Source organism: Micropterus salmoides, unplaced genomic scaffold, assembly GCF_014851395.1.
Source record: "Micropterus salmoides isolate LMB-PRFRI ecotype aquatic unplaced genomic scaffold, ASM1485139v1 Ms_hic_scaffold_10, whole genome shotgun sequence".
NCBI classification, from domain to species: Eukaryota; Metazoa; Chordata; class Actinopteri; order Centrarchiformes; family Centrarchidae; genus Micropterus; species Micropterus salmoides.
The window spans coordinates 15,995,890-16,012,740 of record NW_024040041.1 but is presented as its reverse complement, the minus strand read 5'-3'; the positions used below and the strand labels follow the sequence as shown (position 1 = coordinate 16,012,740).

Here is a 16,851-nt window from a genome sequence, read left to right as displayed (position 1 = left end):
CGTGACATTTGATGGTGTATTACAAGATTTTAACGGATTGGTTCTCTGACTTCTATGGTTATCCATCTGCCAGCCTGCTGGTTCATAGGACAGCACTGTGCTTATAATTGAAACCCTGGCGGTATTTTCGAGGTTGCGCTCACAGTCTTTGTCTCAGATTATGGCTTTTCTGTTATTATATAGCAAATTTTCTGTGCATTTCCAGCTGAGAACCTTTCTTTCTGAGTCTGCAACGCTGAGATGTTATACAGCAAAGTGAGAAATAGAACACTTACATGTTCTTCATGTGTACATATGCTGTGTTTGTATCCTTGGTCTGTCTTTGTTCATGCTTCTTGAAAATCTGTCTCTGTGTTTCTCTCTTTTCACATTATTACCTGTTTTACTATTCAGATTGCAGAGTTTTTCTAAACTAAAGAGAACACTACAGATTTAAAAGGCAGTAACACAGTTTTCTGACTTGGCCTGTAAATAGATTGTGTAAGAGTGTAATGCAGTCTACTTAAAAAAAGTGATCTGTTTAACTGTGACCAGCAGCAACTATAGTGCCCTTTTGTTTGTTAGTTAGATGATCCCAAAGACATAAGATACGTCCAGTGGTCTAAAAAGCATAGCATGTAGTGATGCTTGTGGTTGGAGTTTGGCTGGAGAACTCTGATGTTTCATTCTTCTGTTGTATTATTTGCATGTTTTCCCCAGAATTTGTAATGCCTTTTCTTATTAAATTGTGGCCCTTGTCGCTGCTTTCTCCGCTGTTGGGGAGGGTCTAGACAGACAGGTACTATGTCCATAAAACACAGTGCTTCCAGCTGTTTCTTTGCCCGCAAAGAGGCTACGTAAAACTAAATATTGCCTCCATGTATTTGCTATGAATCAAAGAAGTCCTTCTATTAATCTTGTCAATCTTTTTATTTAACAGTAGACATGTCTGAAATTCCCACAGGGAAAGAAGGGCAGACCATCAACAGCGCTGTAAGCTTTAGTTTATATATAAAAGATAAGTTTACAATACTGAGAACTCGTGGCAAGGTTATATACTGGAACATAAGCAGGCAGAAATAGCCTGACTGCAATAGTTACGTAGCAACATTAATGCTGTGGGAAACGTCCAGGGTCAACAGTTTTATATTTTTAGTAGAGCTAAGGACTAAATTAAGAGCAGTTGTGCAGGAACAGTTGGTCAGGTGACTGGAGGTTATGGGAACCAGGGTGACCGGTGGACAGGCGAGAAATTACAGTGTCCTGAGGGTAGAGAGAAAGTCCATGCCTGTACCACCCAAGACAGAAGCAACGCTTTTAAACATGTGATTTAGCCGTATGCAGAGCAAAAGGAGGAATGTTTGTACCAAGGCGTTGTATTATTCTTTATTATTTTTTAATCTTAGAACTACATCTGTTGCTGCTTGACAGTTTAGAGGGAGAGCAAGACAGAGACAAAGGGGATGAAAATACGATACGATAATATGATGCCCATCCATCTTTCAGTCTATTATCTATGCCCACTTATCCTTTAACAGAGAACTAAGGGCAAGATGATGCTATGTTGAGAAATAAACTTCCACAAGCACTGTCTACTTTGCAAACCATGCATTCGCTCATTTAGCAAATAAGCCTTTTAGTTAGTGTTCTCAAATGACAAAAGCCACATCACTAAGCATCACTAAGTGCTGGAGTTTTACAGGCGTTGAGCATTGTAACAGCAAGCCTTGGTGTCGGATCTTTCTGATCTATTGAAAACAAAGGTCCTGGAAGATAGTAGACATTGTCATTAAGCAAATAAACCATTTGATTAAAGGAAATAAATAAATGTTAAAAAAGGGACAGAACGATCTTGTTGGTGGCAGTTACATAAGCTGCAGTGTGAACAGAAAGATGGGGGATGTGCTAAAGCAACATCTGTGAGCAGCGTCTTAGAAAATCATTAGTGCAGTGCACAAAACAGCAGTCAGCCGATTGTCTTTGGGTTCCTCCACACACTTGAAAACCACAATAAAGTGCCAGTTTTTGCATCCAGTAAAAGAAAGTCCATTATCTGATGCCAATGAATCTGTGATACATTTACTTGAAAATGAACTTAAATCTCAGTCAGTTGCTCTACAGCCTACAGCGCATGTCATGCCAAAGCTTGACATCTGCTGTGTCTTGTTGCCGCGGCCTCTGGCATTGTGTTTGAAACTCCACACTGCAGCACTGAGCTTCAAACAGAGGCCATGTGGGGTTAGAGAAAACATTTTTATGGTCCCTTTCTCGCCCATTGTACAGGTATGTTGCTTTAATTCCAGCGAATAGCAGCCTCATTGATTTTATTTTGGAGTATCTTGTTGGCTGTGTATCAGGAGAATGCTACTGAAATAAAGGCAAAGGGAGGATTTTTTTTAATCTCAGATCAGCTGTGCTCGCTTTGCTTGTACCTGGATCAGCTCAGGACATTTCTATAATTAACATTTCCCTTATGAGAACAAGAATGTCAAGTCCCGTTAACACTACACATTAGGGCTGGGCGATATGGCCAAAAATGTTATCACGATAAAACATTTTCCTACCATTCGATATTGATAATTATCACGATAAATGTCAAATCATTATTTCCTTCAAGTTTAAAGGCTGATTTTTGCTCCTCAGTGAAAGTTGACGTAACCAGATGGTTATTTGTGGTTTTAAACAATTATTTATGGGCAGAACATGACAAACACTTGAAGCTAAACAGTGGATCACTTCACAAATCTGAGGTAACACATTCAAAACTATCATGATAAAATCTTGTTTTCAAAAAATGAGTAGTTTTTTTCAGTCCCTTTTCCTCAACAAAAAAAATATCATAATAGAAAAATGAAGTGCTAATTTGTGCGTGATTCAAACGAGTTAAAACAAACATTTATTGACGATATATTGAACATTTGTTAAAATGTTATTAAGGAAAATTACATTGCGATAATTATCATTATTGTTTTATTGTCCAGCCCTGCTACACATTACTACAACTTACACAAACACATTAACGAAAAGACAGATTATTTTGTTTGTCCATGCCCTCTAGAGACTGACACTAAGTGTTTTCTGATCAAGGCAGGACAACATTATTTGTCTGTGCCTTTGAAAAAAGCAGATTAATAGCTGATGTAGCCTGTAATTCTACAAACAATACAGTTGATATAATTAAAATAATACATTCTGGACTGATTCCGCTCCATATTTGAAAAACTTATGTCTTACATACAGTCCTTAAATCTTGAAACTAAATTATAAAATGTGGAGTTTGGAGATCTGCTATTCTACAAATGATCTTGTTGTATAAACTTTTTGTAAATTTTCAGAAAAGCACATAAGGTAAGTTAACAATTAAGGGTCGCAGGGGGGCTGGAGCCAATCCCAGCTGACATTGGGCAAAAGGTGGGGCCACACAGACAAACAACCGCTCACAATCAAGGGCAATACCTAAGGACAATTTAGGGTAACCAATCAACCTAGCCTGCATGTCTTTGGATGGTGGGAGGAAGCCGGAGCACCCGGAGAGAACCCACGCAGACACGGGGAGAACATGCAAACTCCACGACCTTCTTGCTGTGAGGCGACAGTGCTAACCACCGCACCACCGTGCCGCCCTAAATCCTGGTGTTGTGAGATTTAAATCATTAATGAGGGTATCAGGACAATAAGGACTTGGACATGGCATTTAAACACTGTCAATACTGGCTACACATCTTTCCAGCATTACATTTAATACATACCTGATCAACTGCTTGTTCGAATCGTGACTGGAATTTCAATTGAAATAATAAACGTTTGTCCACATAGGTTTGTAGAGATGGACAATGGAGTTGTCAGACTTGCATGGACTGCACTCCCACCTGTTAAATGGGAAGGTAACATCATTCACCTTATCAGAACAGGAAACTCTTAATTGCCCGCACCCCACCTCCTCTCTTCAAGTCCCTTAAAACCTTACTTTCTGTCAACATCCTGTATAAACGAAGAGAAACAATGGCCACTGAGAATAGAAGCTGTGCTGACACATTGTGAATGTGTCATTAGAGTTATGGGGCAGGTGTTAACAGAGATGCAGCATAAGAAGAGGAGCGGCTGGGTATGCCACATCAAAATGTCATCAGTGTATCAGGACGCATTGTGGTGTTGGGTTGTACATGTGATCAGACTGTATGTGAGGAGTGACGTGGATCAGTCATTTGCTATATTCAAAATTACACTGATTCCCCAAGGCAGTTACTACAGAAGAAAAAATGCAACTTCTAACTGATCACAGCATGAAAACATCCATCTCAACAAGTAATTTATGCAGACGCGGGTGGGAAACAAGTGCGTGTGCCACCGATCAAAATGTTTCCATTAGCAAATCAAAGCAAGAGATTCAACCGATTCAGTCAATGAGCTGCACAATTATCATGAAAGTGTTCGCTTTCAAAGGGTAATAAGGAGACGCTCACTCCATACTCCACTAGCATAAACACTCAGCTCCAACATCACCAAGACGCAATTACAGTGTAAAGTTTAGAGCTCTCTCTGCACACAGTAAAAAGGCTGTGTGCAAATTGTGAATCCTGCAGAGTATCGATATTTTATTTTGACCATAACACACACACACACACACACACATGCATGAGCATACCACAATAACAGATACAAGTGTCCCTGGTTGCTATAGGAACATCAGCAGCTCACAACTGATTAGAAAGCTCTTTGATGATGAAGTGACCTTCTGTATATGCGCAGTGTGCACACATGTGTCAGGTTTGAGTGTGAGGGTGTGTCTGTAGATTAGAGCCTATTTGACCCACACAGCCGTTTAATTTAACAGAGGAAGAGATTTCCACAATTAATAACACCGGTTGTCATCTCACATTCAGGTATTTTAATTACAATATTTACGCAGCTTTAATGCATTTTGAAAGAGCTGAAAATCTGCCTGAAAAACAGCTGTAGAAAATGGGTCTGTGTAGTTACAATGTAGATTGTTCAGCACTTTAGCACGGCGGTGGAAACTCATCCGACACACCAGATGGGCTGAGTATGTGTGCATTTATGTCTACTTTGACTTTGTAAAACTTGGTGTGTGTGTTTGTCTGTGTGTTGTTGTAATTTGTTGTATTTTAACACCCATACAGAAGTTAGCCAGGTACATACATCAGACACTGGGTGGAAATAGACTCTCAGCACAGTGGGGGCAAAGCTTCATCACAGAGCCCACCTGTCATTTATACAATGTTTACGTGACCCCAGACTCACTCCGGAAGTCCACTGAGTCATTATTGGAAGCAAACTGCATGCAGCTCCTCATGCCCGGCTGTGTCTTCTATCAAATGACATACCTGGGCCCATGCATCATGCTATCTCCGCTTATGATCAGACACCATCAGAAATCCTTTAAAAAACACTTCCTCTCCCTTTCTGAGTGACTCAGATATCTGTAAGGAACACACAATCACAACATTCCCATCAAGTCGACCATGTTTTTTTCTTCCGAATGTAATCAGCCTGATTGAGAATACTGAAGTTATTTACAACTGTTCTCTTCTGTTTCTCCAATCTCCTAACTAGTAAATCTCAGCTTTTCAAAGATGGTTCCTGTGATGGAGATGTGTCACTCAGAAAATTGGCTGTGCTTAACTTGAGAGTGCTTGTGCATAACAAACTAAGATAGAAAGAAGAATGCGTTACCAGGAGAACTTCTTCGACTTAACTTATGTCGGCAAGCATGTGCACAAAGAGTTGGTAAAACTAAATTGGACAAGCTTTTACAAAACCACCCACTCAAAAGGAATGAAAAGCCTCTCATTTTGTGGAACATGGAGTGATTATGGCATTCTTCACATTGCATGTTTTCCTTTTCCACAAAGACTTTCACAATATTTTTTTCGTGTGTATTTCTCCATGCCTGGTTTCTCTGACTCAGCGTTCCTGGGCTGCTGGTTAGTGCCATGGGTGCAGGTGGCCAGCAGCATGGCTCCTCTTCTCTCACCCTCTGGCGCCTGTTGCTTTTGTCAGCAGACCCCTGTGATCTGGAGTTATTCTCTGTTCTCCAAATTACTATTTAATTGCAGCTCCTTTCATTTTGTTGTTATGTTATATATTAGCTCTGCTCATCTTTCACCACTAGACAAACATAACACATGGTGACCTTGTGTCCAATATTATATTCTCTTTGTGTTCACATGCACATACACATGTTAGTTTGTGTCAGTTTTGGAGGGATTTTCATTTACATACACTGTTCTTGTGTGACAGCTATTTTTGGCACAGAGGTCATGGACACTGATCTCATAGTAAAACAACATTGGCTGACTGCCTGTGAAGATCATGTGTGTGTCTGGTTGTATGTGTGTGTGTTTTGAGAGGGTGCTATAAAATATTTCTGCAGCTGTTGTGACATAAGACTCCCGATTGTATATCAACAATAAACACAGTTAAAAAAGACAAAAAAGAAACAATTTAACTATGTAGCCTACTTAATAATAATAATAGCAATAACCATAATAGAAGCACAAAAAGCAAGGACAACTAACCAAATTAACAAAATCTGAACAAGTCAGCAAAACTAGGCAGGCAAAATGTTCTTATTCTGAAATGCTTCATGTGGATGTAGCCATGCAGCGAGCAGAGAAAACGGCTCACAGAGAGCGGTTATCTGTAGTTAAAGCACACAGAATGACAAATTAACAACATGTCAACAACTTAGGGCAGGCTAAACGCTCCACCGCTGAAACACTTGAGTGTCAGTTGAACGGGTGAAGTTGAAACGGGTCAGATGGAAAGTATCTCAGTACAATACAGTATAGATACTGTATAATTAACCTATAGACAACCTATATGTAATAAACAAAGAAAGAAGGAAGAGGAAGTGTAAAACTATGAGGATGTGAAGAGATGTCAAAGTATGAGGAAGAAAACAAACACAAAGCATCATGTGTTTTATGAAACATTTGCATCGAGCACAGTCAACCTTGAGAAGTCTAACTTTTCTTACAAAGAACACAAGAGCTTTGACCGCACACAGACTAGAAGATATGTACTTCAAGATGTTGCTTGTTTTCTCAGGAGCAGTTTGCATCTATGGACAAAGTAAGTATGGCTATTTACTAATAATTGTTTTGATTGATTGATTGATATCTTTATTTCGAACATGTAAAAATCTTTCCTTTTGTATAAATATAAAATAGGATCTAAAATTATAAATTTATTTGTAATTTTTTTTACGAATGTCTTACCAGTGTAAACAGTTGTTTCTGAATTCATATGTGGATTGTTACATTTTTCTAGGAAGTTATGAATTTTGTTACACCTATGGATGCTCTGACTCAAGCGAATCTCAATTCTGTGCGACACTGGATGGTGATGAAGTATGCTATGCAGACTTTAAAAAAGGAGTCCTTTTTTGGGATAGCCGACTGCCTACAAGTTTAAGATTGCTGGAGCCTACGAATATGCAACACTCACACCATTTGCGTGCAGATATTTTTTAGATTTATGGAAAAAAGACAAGTCAGCTACAACAAAGACTAAAGGTAAGTGATACTCAACATACTGATGTTACATTCACTGTCTTCCTTTAACATAGATACCATATCCATTTGGCATGTTTTAACAAAAATATATAACATTAACAGAACACCATTTTATCATTATTATGTGTGAATTTAACCCTCAGAGGAACCAGAAATGATCATTTACCCCAGAGATGAAGTGAAAAAAGAGGAAGAGAACACTCTCATCTGCTTCATCAACCATTTCTTTCCTCCCTACATCAACATAAAGTGGACCAAGAATGATGTAGAAGTAGCAGAGGAAGATCCTTTCATCAGATGCTTACCCAATCCTGATGGGACATTTTATGTTTTTTCCACTCTGGACTTTGTCCCAAAGGAAGGAGACATCTACAGCTGCACTGTGAAGCATGACTCACTGGAGACGCCTCAGACCAAGTTTTGGGGTGAGAGACTTAATGTTTTGTATAGGGTGACCAGATGAGAATGGGGGGGGGGGGGGGGGGGCGTGGCTACCGGTACATTTAGTGTCAATGAACATTAACACACATGAAAGTCAAAACACAATGCTAAAATTTATTATTTCTGTTCATGAAGTCACCTGTCTATCATTAGGGAAAACACAACAACTGTGGATGTGTGAATGTAACAGAGGGTAAATCATGATCTCTTATCTAATTTTTATTTTTATTTTGTTCATTTCATCAATGCACTGTCACGTCTGTCTGCGCAACGTGCATGTTGGATGTTGGGTTTCTGTAAATAATATCACAGAGTACAGTCTAGACCAGCTCTTTTATGAGCACTAACTGTTGTTGTGATTTGGCGCTATAAAAATAAAATTGAATTGATTTGAATTGAAGATCTCTCCTCCTTCGCTGCCTGAAGCTACACTTTCCTTGTCCTCGCAACTGTAACTTCCACTAACCACAAGAAAACATAAGAAAAGAGCACGAACTACACAACGATCAGTATTTAATGATTAATTAGGCTATAATTTAAACCGATGTTAAGTCTAATTTTCTGGACAAACCGAACAGGAGTCAGGACAACTGCTCGTAAATCGGGACTGTCCCAAATTCCCGACGACTGGTCACCCTAGTTTTGTAGTATCTTAATATTCTCCTGACTGCTCTGATAGATATGTAGAAGTCGATGAAATGAAATAAGATTTGTGTTTTTAACTTCAGATTTTAATTATTTTTCTCTTGTTCTCCCCAGAGGTTGAAACAAACGAGATCAGTATTGGTCCATCTGTCTTTTGTGGGCTTGGCCTGAGTCTTGGACTTCTTGGAGTTGCTGCAGGAATACTCTTTTTATGAAAGCAAACCAGTGTCCAAGCCTCCTGGAGGCCTAGATTAAGACGTAAACCTTATCCAGCACTGTGATCACATTGTCCCTGGTTTGTTTGTCGAGTGACATTTGTTTCATGTCATCCTCCTTTCTCTCTTCACTTGTTTCATGATACCTTTCAACTGTCCTCTGCCAAGTCATGTCTCTATGCTAACCTTTTTACCTTAGGAGCACACAAAGACATTTAAGTGCACAGTGAAAAATGTTGAAGTCACACAGTTTATTAAGAAACGAGTGAAATGAGTGGAGGACTATGGAAATGAAGATGCTGGTATCTGGTATGGGAAAAAAATATTGTCAAAGCTTTTCAAAATATTGAAACAGATTTTTTGAAAATTTGATACATTGAAAATGCTTTTAAAATACTGATCACTCTTATGTTTGTGTATAATGAGCTGTCAAGCAGCCACAGATCGACTCGCCCATCCAATGTGATTAACATGTGAATTCATGCTTTGTCTGGTCTGTCCACAAGATGACAATCAAACAACTTTTAAAATGCTTGTTTTCTAAATGGCGTTTGGATCGACCACGGCTATCCTTTGCTTACTTGTTTCATAGCAAAGCAATCAAGTATTGGACACATATTTTACAAAAAACTTTAATTAAAAAGTTAACTGAATAAGATAAATAAACTCTGAGCTCATCCCACTGGTAAACAGCTTCATATTACAGCAGAATCCAGTCCGACTGCGGGTGTTTATTTGTCTCTCCTCCAGAGCTCCCTGTCACTCAGTAGCTGTAGAGCAGCGGCTGTGTCCGTCCGCTCTAGCCGCTCCTCTCCACACAACACTCTGAAAAGCCGATACAAGCAAGTGTTTTTTTAACTCAAGTCGAATATTTTTTATTTTTTACTACCGCGAAATGCTCACGTTGCACATTACAAGAGGCTGTTGGACAGCTTATATTTTTTAATTTAAAATATTTCTACACGGCAGATATTTAGCTGCATCCTGCCACAAACTGCTCTCTGTTTATGACACTTGTGTGACAGCTAAAGCAAAACAAAGGATTTGGCTTTGGTTAGTGCTCAATGAAGCCGATACCATCAGTTAAAAAATGCCTTGATCAGCCTGTACCCCGATCGCTGATTGGGACCGCCGTAATATCTGTAATTCACTGATTTTTTTTCTTTTGTGCTGTTTTTCAAATTTTATTTAATTTTATTTGTGTTGTCACTTGTTTAAATTGATTGTGTTTATTGGTCATTGGGTTTTTTTATACCATTTTTAACTCAATAAATGCCCCCAATTGCAACTGAGTCATTGAGCATTGACTGTAGGAGCATATATAAATGTGTATTAAGCTTAAATAACTACCACGAAGTTTGATAACTTCTTTTCCACCTAAACTATCATTTGCAATGAGGTCCCTCAGAGCCGTATTTTGGGTCATATCCTCAGACTACAGTATTAACTTATCTTGGACAAATCATTCAAAGACAGTTCATTCCTTTTTATGCTGATTCACCACACACTGTTTTGTTTCATTTCAGTGCTACGGTACATGATTTTAAATGTTCTAGAGATTCTTCACAGTGGCAGTTTAAGTGTCTTGATTTCACGGCATAGTATGACTGCCATTAGTTTACTGCTAAAGGTTGGGTATTAAGGGTTATGTTTTTGGAAAATCAGACTTTTAACCCGAGCAAGCATCAGTGTTAGGAAAAGATGAGTGAGAACGTCATTCCTTGCATGAAATAAGTCTCTGTTCAGAGTATCCCAAAAATAATTTGACCAAGAATTAGCGAATTTTTTCAAACAAATTTGCTGCTAGACAATAATGTAACTTTGATACAAAAGACATGCAAATTACAGTAATGTTATAGACATGAGCGTCTCTGAAACTGCCTTCACCAAAAGTCTTAAGGCCAATTTATATTTGTGCCCCATAGGCACGTCCCTAGCCTGACGCGCACCTCCCCAAAAGTGGAGCTAATTAGCAGAGTTTCAGGAGCGGGACCACACATCATTGCCAGCATTTCCATAAATATCCACACGTTACATCTCCTCTTCTTTGCTCTCGCATTCTGCATCCCCCCCCCCCCCCCCCTTTCTCTGTCCTGATCTCCTTCTTCCAATAGGAAAATCTGGGAAATCTTCCCGATAGGGAAATCTGCACGACGTGCCCAGGTGCTACGGCTTGGTGTTACGGCTTGTAGCTTCCCCACAACGTTTTTGAATGTCTATTCAGCAAATGCAAGCCTTGTAAATCTTTCTGTTTCGATCATCAATAAATTATTTAATCGTATCTGTTGATTGTGTGGTCCTTGCTAGTGAAATGTAACTACTGGTTGCGGCAACACAGACATCAAGAACTGTGATTGGTAGGCTTATTTCCCCCTACATATTTCTGGCTTGTCCTTTTAGCACTTCAACCGGTCTGGGCAAAGAGGTGGGTGTATTCTTTCATTTTGTTGACATTTCAGTGTACCTGTACCTGTGTTTATTTCCTGTATCTGTGAACACATAAAAGCTCCACACCACAACAGCTTTGTTCCTGTAGTTACCTACTCGTGGGACAACATGTGCAGTCACAGTTTTCTTTTCTGTGTGGTTTTCTCTCTTTTCAGTCCAGGTGAGTTACATTACTCCTCTATTTGTATGCATCAGTGAAATGTTTTAGTTTTAGTTATGATATAGTAAAAAAATATATATGAATACATTTCTGTCTCTCATATTACAGTTTTCTCAGATGAAGATTATTCACAAATCAGAGCATGCTGTACATTCAGGGGTCCAGGCTTAGAAGATGTAGAGTATATCATTACAGATACTTTTAACAAGAAATTAATGATCCAGTACAACAGCACAAGAGGCAACTGGACAGGATTCACAGCCTCTGCAATCGGAATAGAGCCATCTTGGAACAGTGATCCCGATGACGCAAGACAAAGACAATTTGAAAAGAAATCACTGTGTCTTGACATCATAGATTACATCCAACAAATAGGTAAGAGCATTTTTCTTAAGATTACTTAAAACCAAATGTACTATATGGATTTTAAAGAACTGTTGTCATGCACATAGACTTATTTCATGGCTGACATTTTTCCCATGAACAAATATTTCACCACAGACTCATCTTTGATACATGACAATATGTATATCTGATCAAAAAAGTTGCTATCCAGAAACAGAAATGGTCTATTGATGTTTTACCCAATAGAAGATATGAAACAATAACTTGTTTTTTCAGGTAATCTTACAGCTGTACCCACCATCAAGCTGAATTCAATGAAGCACCCACCCATGCTTGTGTGCAGTGCCTATAACTTTTATCCGAAACAAATCCGAGTAATGTGGTTGCAGAACGGGCAGGAAGTGACCTCAGGTGTCAGTTCTTCTGAAGTGATGTCTGATGGGGATTGGTATTACCAGATTCATTCCTACCTGGAGCACACCCCGACTACAGGAGAAAAAATTACCTGCGTGGTCGAACACTTCACCCTCTCTGAACCAGCGCTTCACGTCTGGGGTAAGTGTGCAGCTGTGATGCAAATTTTATGTAGGATAAGAAAATGTATAAATAAAATCATCTTTTTCTCACAATTTTAGACCCCTCCCTTCCTGTGCCAGAACGGATTAAAATTGTAGTGGGACTGTGTGGTCTGATGCTTGGTTTTGTGATTGTGAGCTCTGGATTCATCTACTACAAGAAAAAGTCTGCCGCATTCTCCACTCTCTACCAAGGTGAAGAAATAAGAGGAAATTGATCATTGTAAAGTTAATTGATTGTAAATGGAATTCACTTCTACAATACTACTGTTATATATTTTCTACTGTGGTAAATTATTGTTCTACTCCTCATTTTAACAGAACAAGGGTCGATTCCCGTGGAACAACTCCCTGCAGCTGGAGCAACTTAGCAGTCTGAACAAACACCATTTTTCAGCACATACCATCTATATGATGATATGATGTGATGGTTATTCTCATAATTGTCACTATTGGGTGTAGGGCTGAACGATTAATTGCATTTTCTAATGGCAAAGGCTGCGATTACGTGCGACAGTAAAGCAGTCCCTTGACTTGTTGTTGTACAATGGCTTTAAGCTTGACAGAAGCTGACACTACAGAAACTTTAGTGTCACACAGGGAATGAAAGTGGCACCCGCCAACCGCGGGTAAATTGGTGTTGTTGGTGGGTGAAATCTTCTGGCCAACCGCCGCTTTGGTGGACAGGACAAATGTACAACAGAAAGACACATGTAGTAAGATAAGCGTATTGTGGTGATCGGCGCCTGTGTCACACACACAGCCACCAGTCAGCTCAGTAACTATCTTTGTAACGGCGTTTCAAACCAAACTCACAAGTCCCGTCTGTCCCGAGTTACAGCCTGGTTACAGCCTACTGCTTACCTGCATCGGAGGCTGCGGGGGAGGGCGGGGGGACTCCGGTGTTGTCGGAGAATTACTAAGCTTGTCTATTAAAGACGAGAGGCGTCACTTGGTTTTATTTTCGTTGGCCAACTTTTAAATTGAACCTCAAACTGAGTGTTTTTTGAGGTTTTTGATTAGAGATGGACTGAGATAAGGACCTTAATTGGTGGTTGTGTATAATGTTATATCATATTATTAATGCCATGACTTGACTCTCAAATTATCTTTATCATATTATAATAATTTGATACTTCTTCTCCACCATTGCTCATAATATAATTCATGCAATTAAAGCATCACCTAATTTCATCATAAAACAGGCCTGGCCTACAAGAAAGAACAGTGTATGTTTAATCTGTATATCTATCTATCTAAAACATGTCTAATCAATAAATCTATATTTTATTCAATCATCCTGATGAAGCACATTAAAATAATGACAATAGTAGCAAATCTTAAAATGAAATTTCCACGTCAATGCTGTGTTGTGATAATAACAATAACAGACATTAATTAGGCTACATTACTTAAGACTTTAAATGTTTCTGACATGGATTAATTTCAATATTGAGTAATACATAAAATATGAAACGACCGAACATTAGATGACACGCGGTGTAACGTTACGTTACCATGACAGCAGCAGGACAGAAATTACTTTTAGAAGGCAATAAACGTGTCCTCGTGCTGATAATGTGCAGCGCTTGTGTGGCGACAGAAAGTAAACACGACGACGTCTTGTAGCAGGAGCTTGTGGGAGAATCCCACCGGATGCAGCGACGCGTCGTTGCGCATTACGTGCGTCGACGCGTCGTATTTACGTAACCGATTACGTCGACGAATCGTCCCAGACCCAATTAAATCGCAATTGCAATGTTGGTAAAAAAGAAAATCGCAATTAGATTATTTTCCAAAATCGTTCAGCCCAAATTGGGTGGTGGGTGGGGCTTTACAGAAGGAAGATAAGATTTATGGAAATAGTGAAACGACATGTATTCATTGCTGCTTATCAACTTTCTCAACTGTAAGAACACTGTCACAAAATAAAGTGTTTGCATTAAATAAAATCTGTTTATTGACATGTTGGCCTGTTCTTCCCCGGAGTTAATGAAAGAGCAGTATTGGGCCAGGCAGTCATGTCATAAGGAATCAATATGAATTAGGCTTAGTAACCTGCATATCTTTAATAACTTAACTTTCTCTAATTGTTTTAGAGTAGTGTTTCTCAACATGGGGGAGCCTCCAGCTGTGAAGGGAAGTGTTTCAGTGTCCATGAGCATCAGTGAGCACCCTTCTTCTGTCATCATTGATCAAGTTGCACATTGTGAGCCAGGCTGTAGGCTGGTGTTACATTCAAGATACAATTTTGTTTATTAGTCATTATACAGCACAAGGCTGTATAACAAAACGAAATTTGAAGTTCCTTCATGCTACCCAGACACACCCGCCGTGGTGCATGGTACGGTTGTTTGGGCCGGGTGGATTGTGGTCTGCTGCCCTTTAATCCAAAACCCCCCTCTTCATCTTCCAATGACTGTATTTTGGCAATAAAGCCAGAAAAAAATTATAAAAAACAAAACTGTAGCGAAGACCTATATGGTCCACAACTGCACTTCAAAGAAAGAGGGCTGCACGTCAAGGCCTTAAATAATCAGAATGATTTACCATAGTTATTGAATATTTGGATTTGTATGCTGTAAAGCATTTTGGATCAATTGTATTGTGTGAGAAGTGCTATATAAAAACTTAAGTTGAGATTATTTTTTAAATTTACAAAAACAACTGCCTTCACCTTCATATTGAACTTAATAGAAATATCAATAAAATCTTCTGTCTCACTCTCTCTCTCTAAATATATATATATATACACACACACATATATATATATATATCCATATATATACAGTATATATATATATATTATTAGAGAGAGAGTATATATATATCCATATATACAGTATATATATATCTATACAGTATATATATATATATATATATATATCCACTGAAGTTATCGTCAAGAACTTTGAGGTTTTAAATTATTTGCCTAAATTATTTGTTTTAAATTATTTGCCTCTGTAAAACAGTTTACAAAATCAAGGCATCAAATATAATGAGCTACAGTGTAGTCCATCCATCGTCAACCAGGGGGGGCTGGAGCCAATCCCAGCTGACACGGGGCAAAAGGTGGGGTACACCCTGGAAAGGTCGCCAGTCGATCACAGGGCCACAAATAGACAGTCAACCAAATTCACGCCTAAGGACAATTTTGGAGACACCAATTAACCTAGCCTGCATGTCTTTGGATGGCGGGAGGAAGCCAGAGCACCCGGAAAGAACTCAGGCGGACACAGGGAGAACATGCAAACTCCACACACCGGGGTTTGAACCATGACCTTCTTGTTGTGAGGCAACATTGCTAACCACTGCACCACCGCACCGCCTGACTATCCACTTACAGTTTAGATAACTAAACTGTGACATTTGTGTTCCATTATTAATTTTTTTATATGAAATAGTTGTAATGCAAGAAAATGCTGAACTAGTTTACAGGGTGTTTAACTGAAAATTTCACATTTTTTAAGAAAGCTGAATTATTTGGTACAAAGCTTTTGCCATCATAATCCCAGATATTCTCTCCATATTGATTAAAACAAATCATTTTAGACTTGATTCTCAAACAAGAATGTACTGTATGCTAGTAATATGTTTGTTTATTTTTAAAACTAAACCATATGGACACAACAAAAAGTAGTGTCACACGTCATTGCTTGACTAAAATGAACTTTTCCACTGAATGCAGTTTTGTACAGTGTTAACTGCTGTGTTTTTGCTTCTGCTGCTTAGACCAGTCTTCTTTGGATCTGCTCTGTAATGTGTACTGTACCTGCCCTTATTGCACCTGGCACTGTTGGTGTGACTCTGCCAAGAGTAAAGCAATGCAGGAACTAAAACCATTTCCTGATACATGAGCCAAACAAACTTCAAATTGTATTTCTTTGTTTATGATTATCATCATGCCAACTTCCTGTTTTTTTTTACAGGATTCTCTTTTTACAGTTGTGCCTTTATTTATTTAGTTTGCCAAGCCCTTTCTCATCAGCAGTAGGGATGCACAGTTTTCCCAGATTACAGTAGACTGTAGATGGAGAAGCTGATATTTTATGCAAGACCAAACTAAGATAACACATGTGGTCAATTCTGTTCTTTTCCCTTGCTCTGCTTTTCATGCTCATCTCTCTGTCTCAGCAGGTTTGTAAGAAGTACACTGTTTTTCTCTCTATCTATGCATAATTAATGGTTTTCCCCAAGTAACCAGAAAATCAAGTTGTACCAAAACACTCCAGAGTGGAACAGAAGGGACAAACGGCTTATGTAATATGGAGGGAGTGCTGTTTATCAACCAACTGAAGGAGGCCCGTGAAAAAATCACCGATTGTTGATCAGGGCTTGGTCCTTTGAAAAAGTAGAGGTGAAGACTGACAATATTGTTTATTGCTGGTAGTTTGTGTGTGTGACCACACATGCATATGTTTGTGACACAAATTACATCAATCAAAAATCAGCATTACTACTAATGCATATCACACTTAGCATTAGGGTTGGGCCGATAGACGATG

The 16,851-nt window shown here is 38.9% G+C and overlaps 1 protein-coding gene and 1 pseudogene across 1 annotated transcript; both read left to right on the top strand.

Annotated features, from left to right (window-relative positions):
• Positions 1 to 6,661: 6,661 nt before the first annotated feature.
• Positions 6,662 to 8,884, top strand: LOC119917739 (annotated as a pseudogene).
• Positions 8,885 to 11,222: 2,338 nt separating this feature from the next.
• Positions 11,223 to 13,418, top strand: LOC119888167 (rano class II histocompatibility antigen, A beta chain-like). Its single transcript, XM_038698644.1, has 5 exons — positions 11,223 to 11,426; positions 11,535 to 11,801; positions 12,048 to 12,326; positions 12,407 to 12,541; positions 12,668 to 13,418. The coding sequence occupies exons 1-5, from the start codon at positions 11,375 to 11,377 to the stop codon at positions 12,715 to 12,717; spliced, it is 783 nt and encodes a 260-aa protein (XP_038554572.1). The 5' UTR covers positions 11,223 to 11,374; the 3' UTR covers positions 12,718 to 13,418.
• Positions 13,419 to 16,851: the final 3,433 nt, after the last annotated feature.

Coding starts and splice junctions, on each gene's coding strand:
- LOC119888167 (XM_038698644.1), top strand. CDS start 11,375: ATGTGCAGTCACAGTTTTCTTTTCTGTGTGGTTTTCTCTCTTTTCAGT. Junction 11,802..12,047: donor AGATTACATCCAACAAATAG/GTAAGAGCATTT, acceptor TTGTTTTTTCAG/GTAATCTTACAGCTGTACCC. Junction 12,542..12,667: donor ATTCTCCACTCTCTACCAAG/GTGAAGAAATAA, acceptor TCATTTTAACAG/AACAAGGGTCGATTCCCGTG.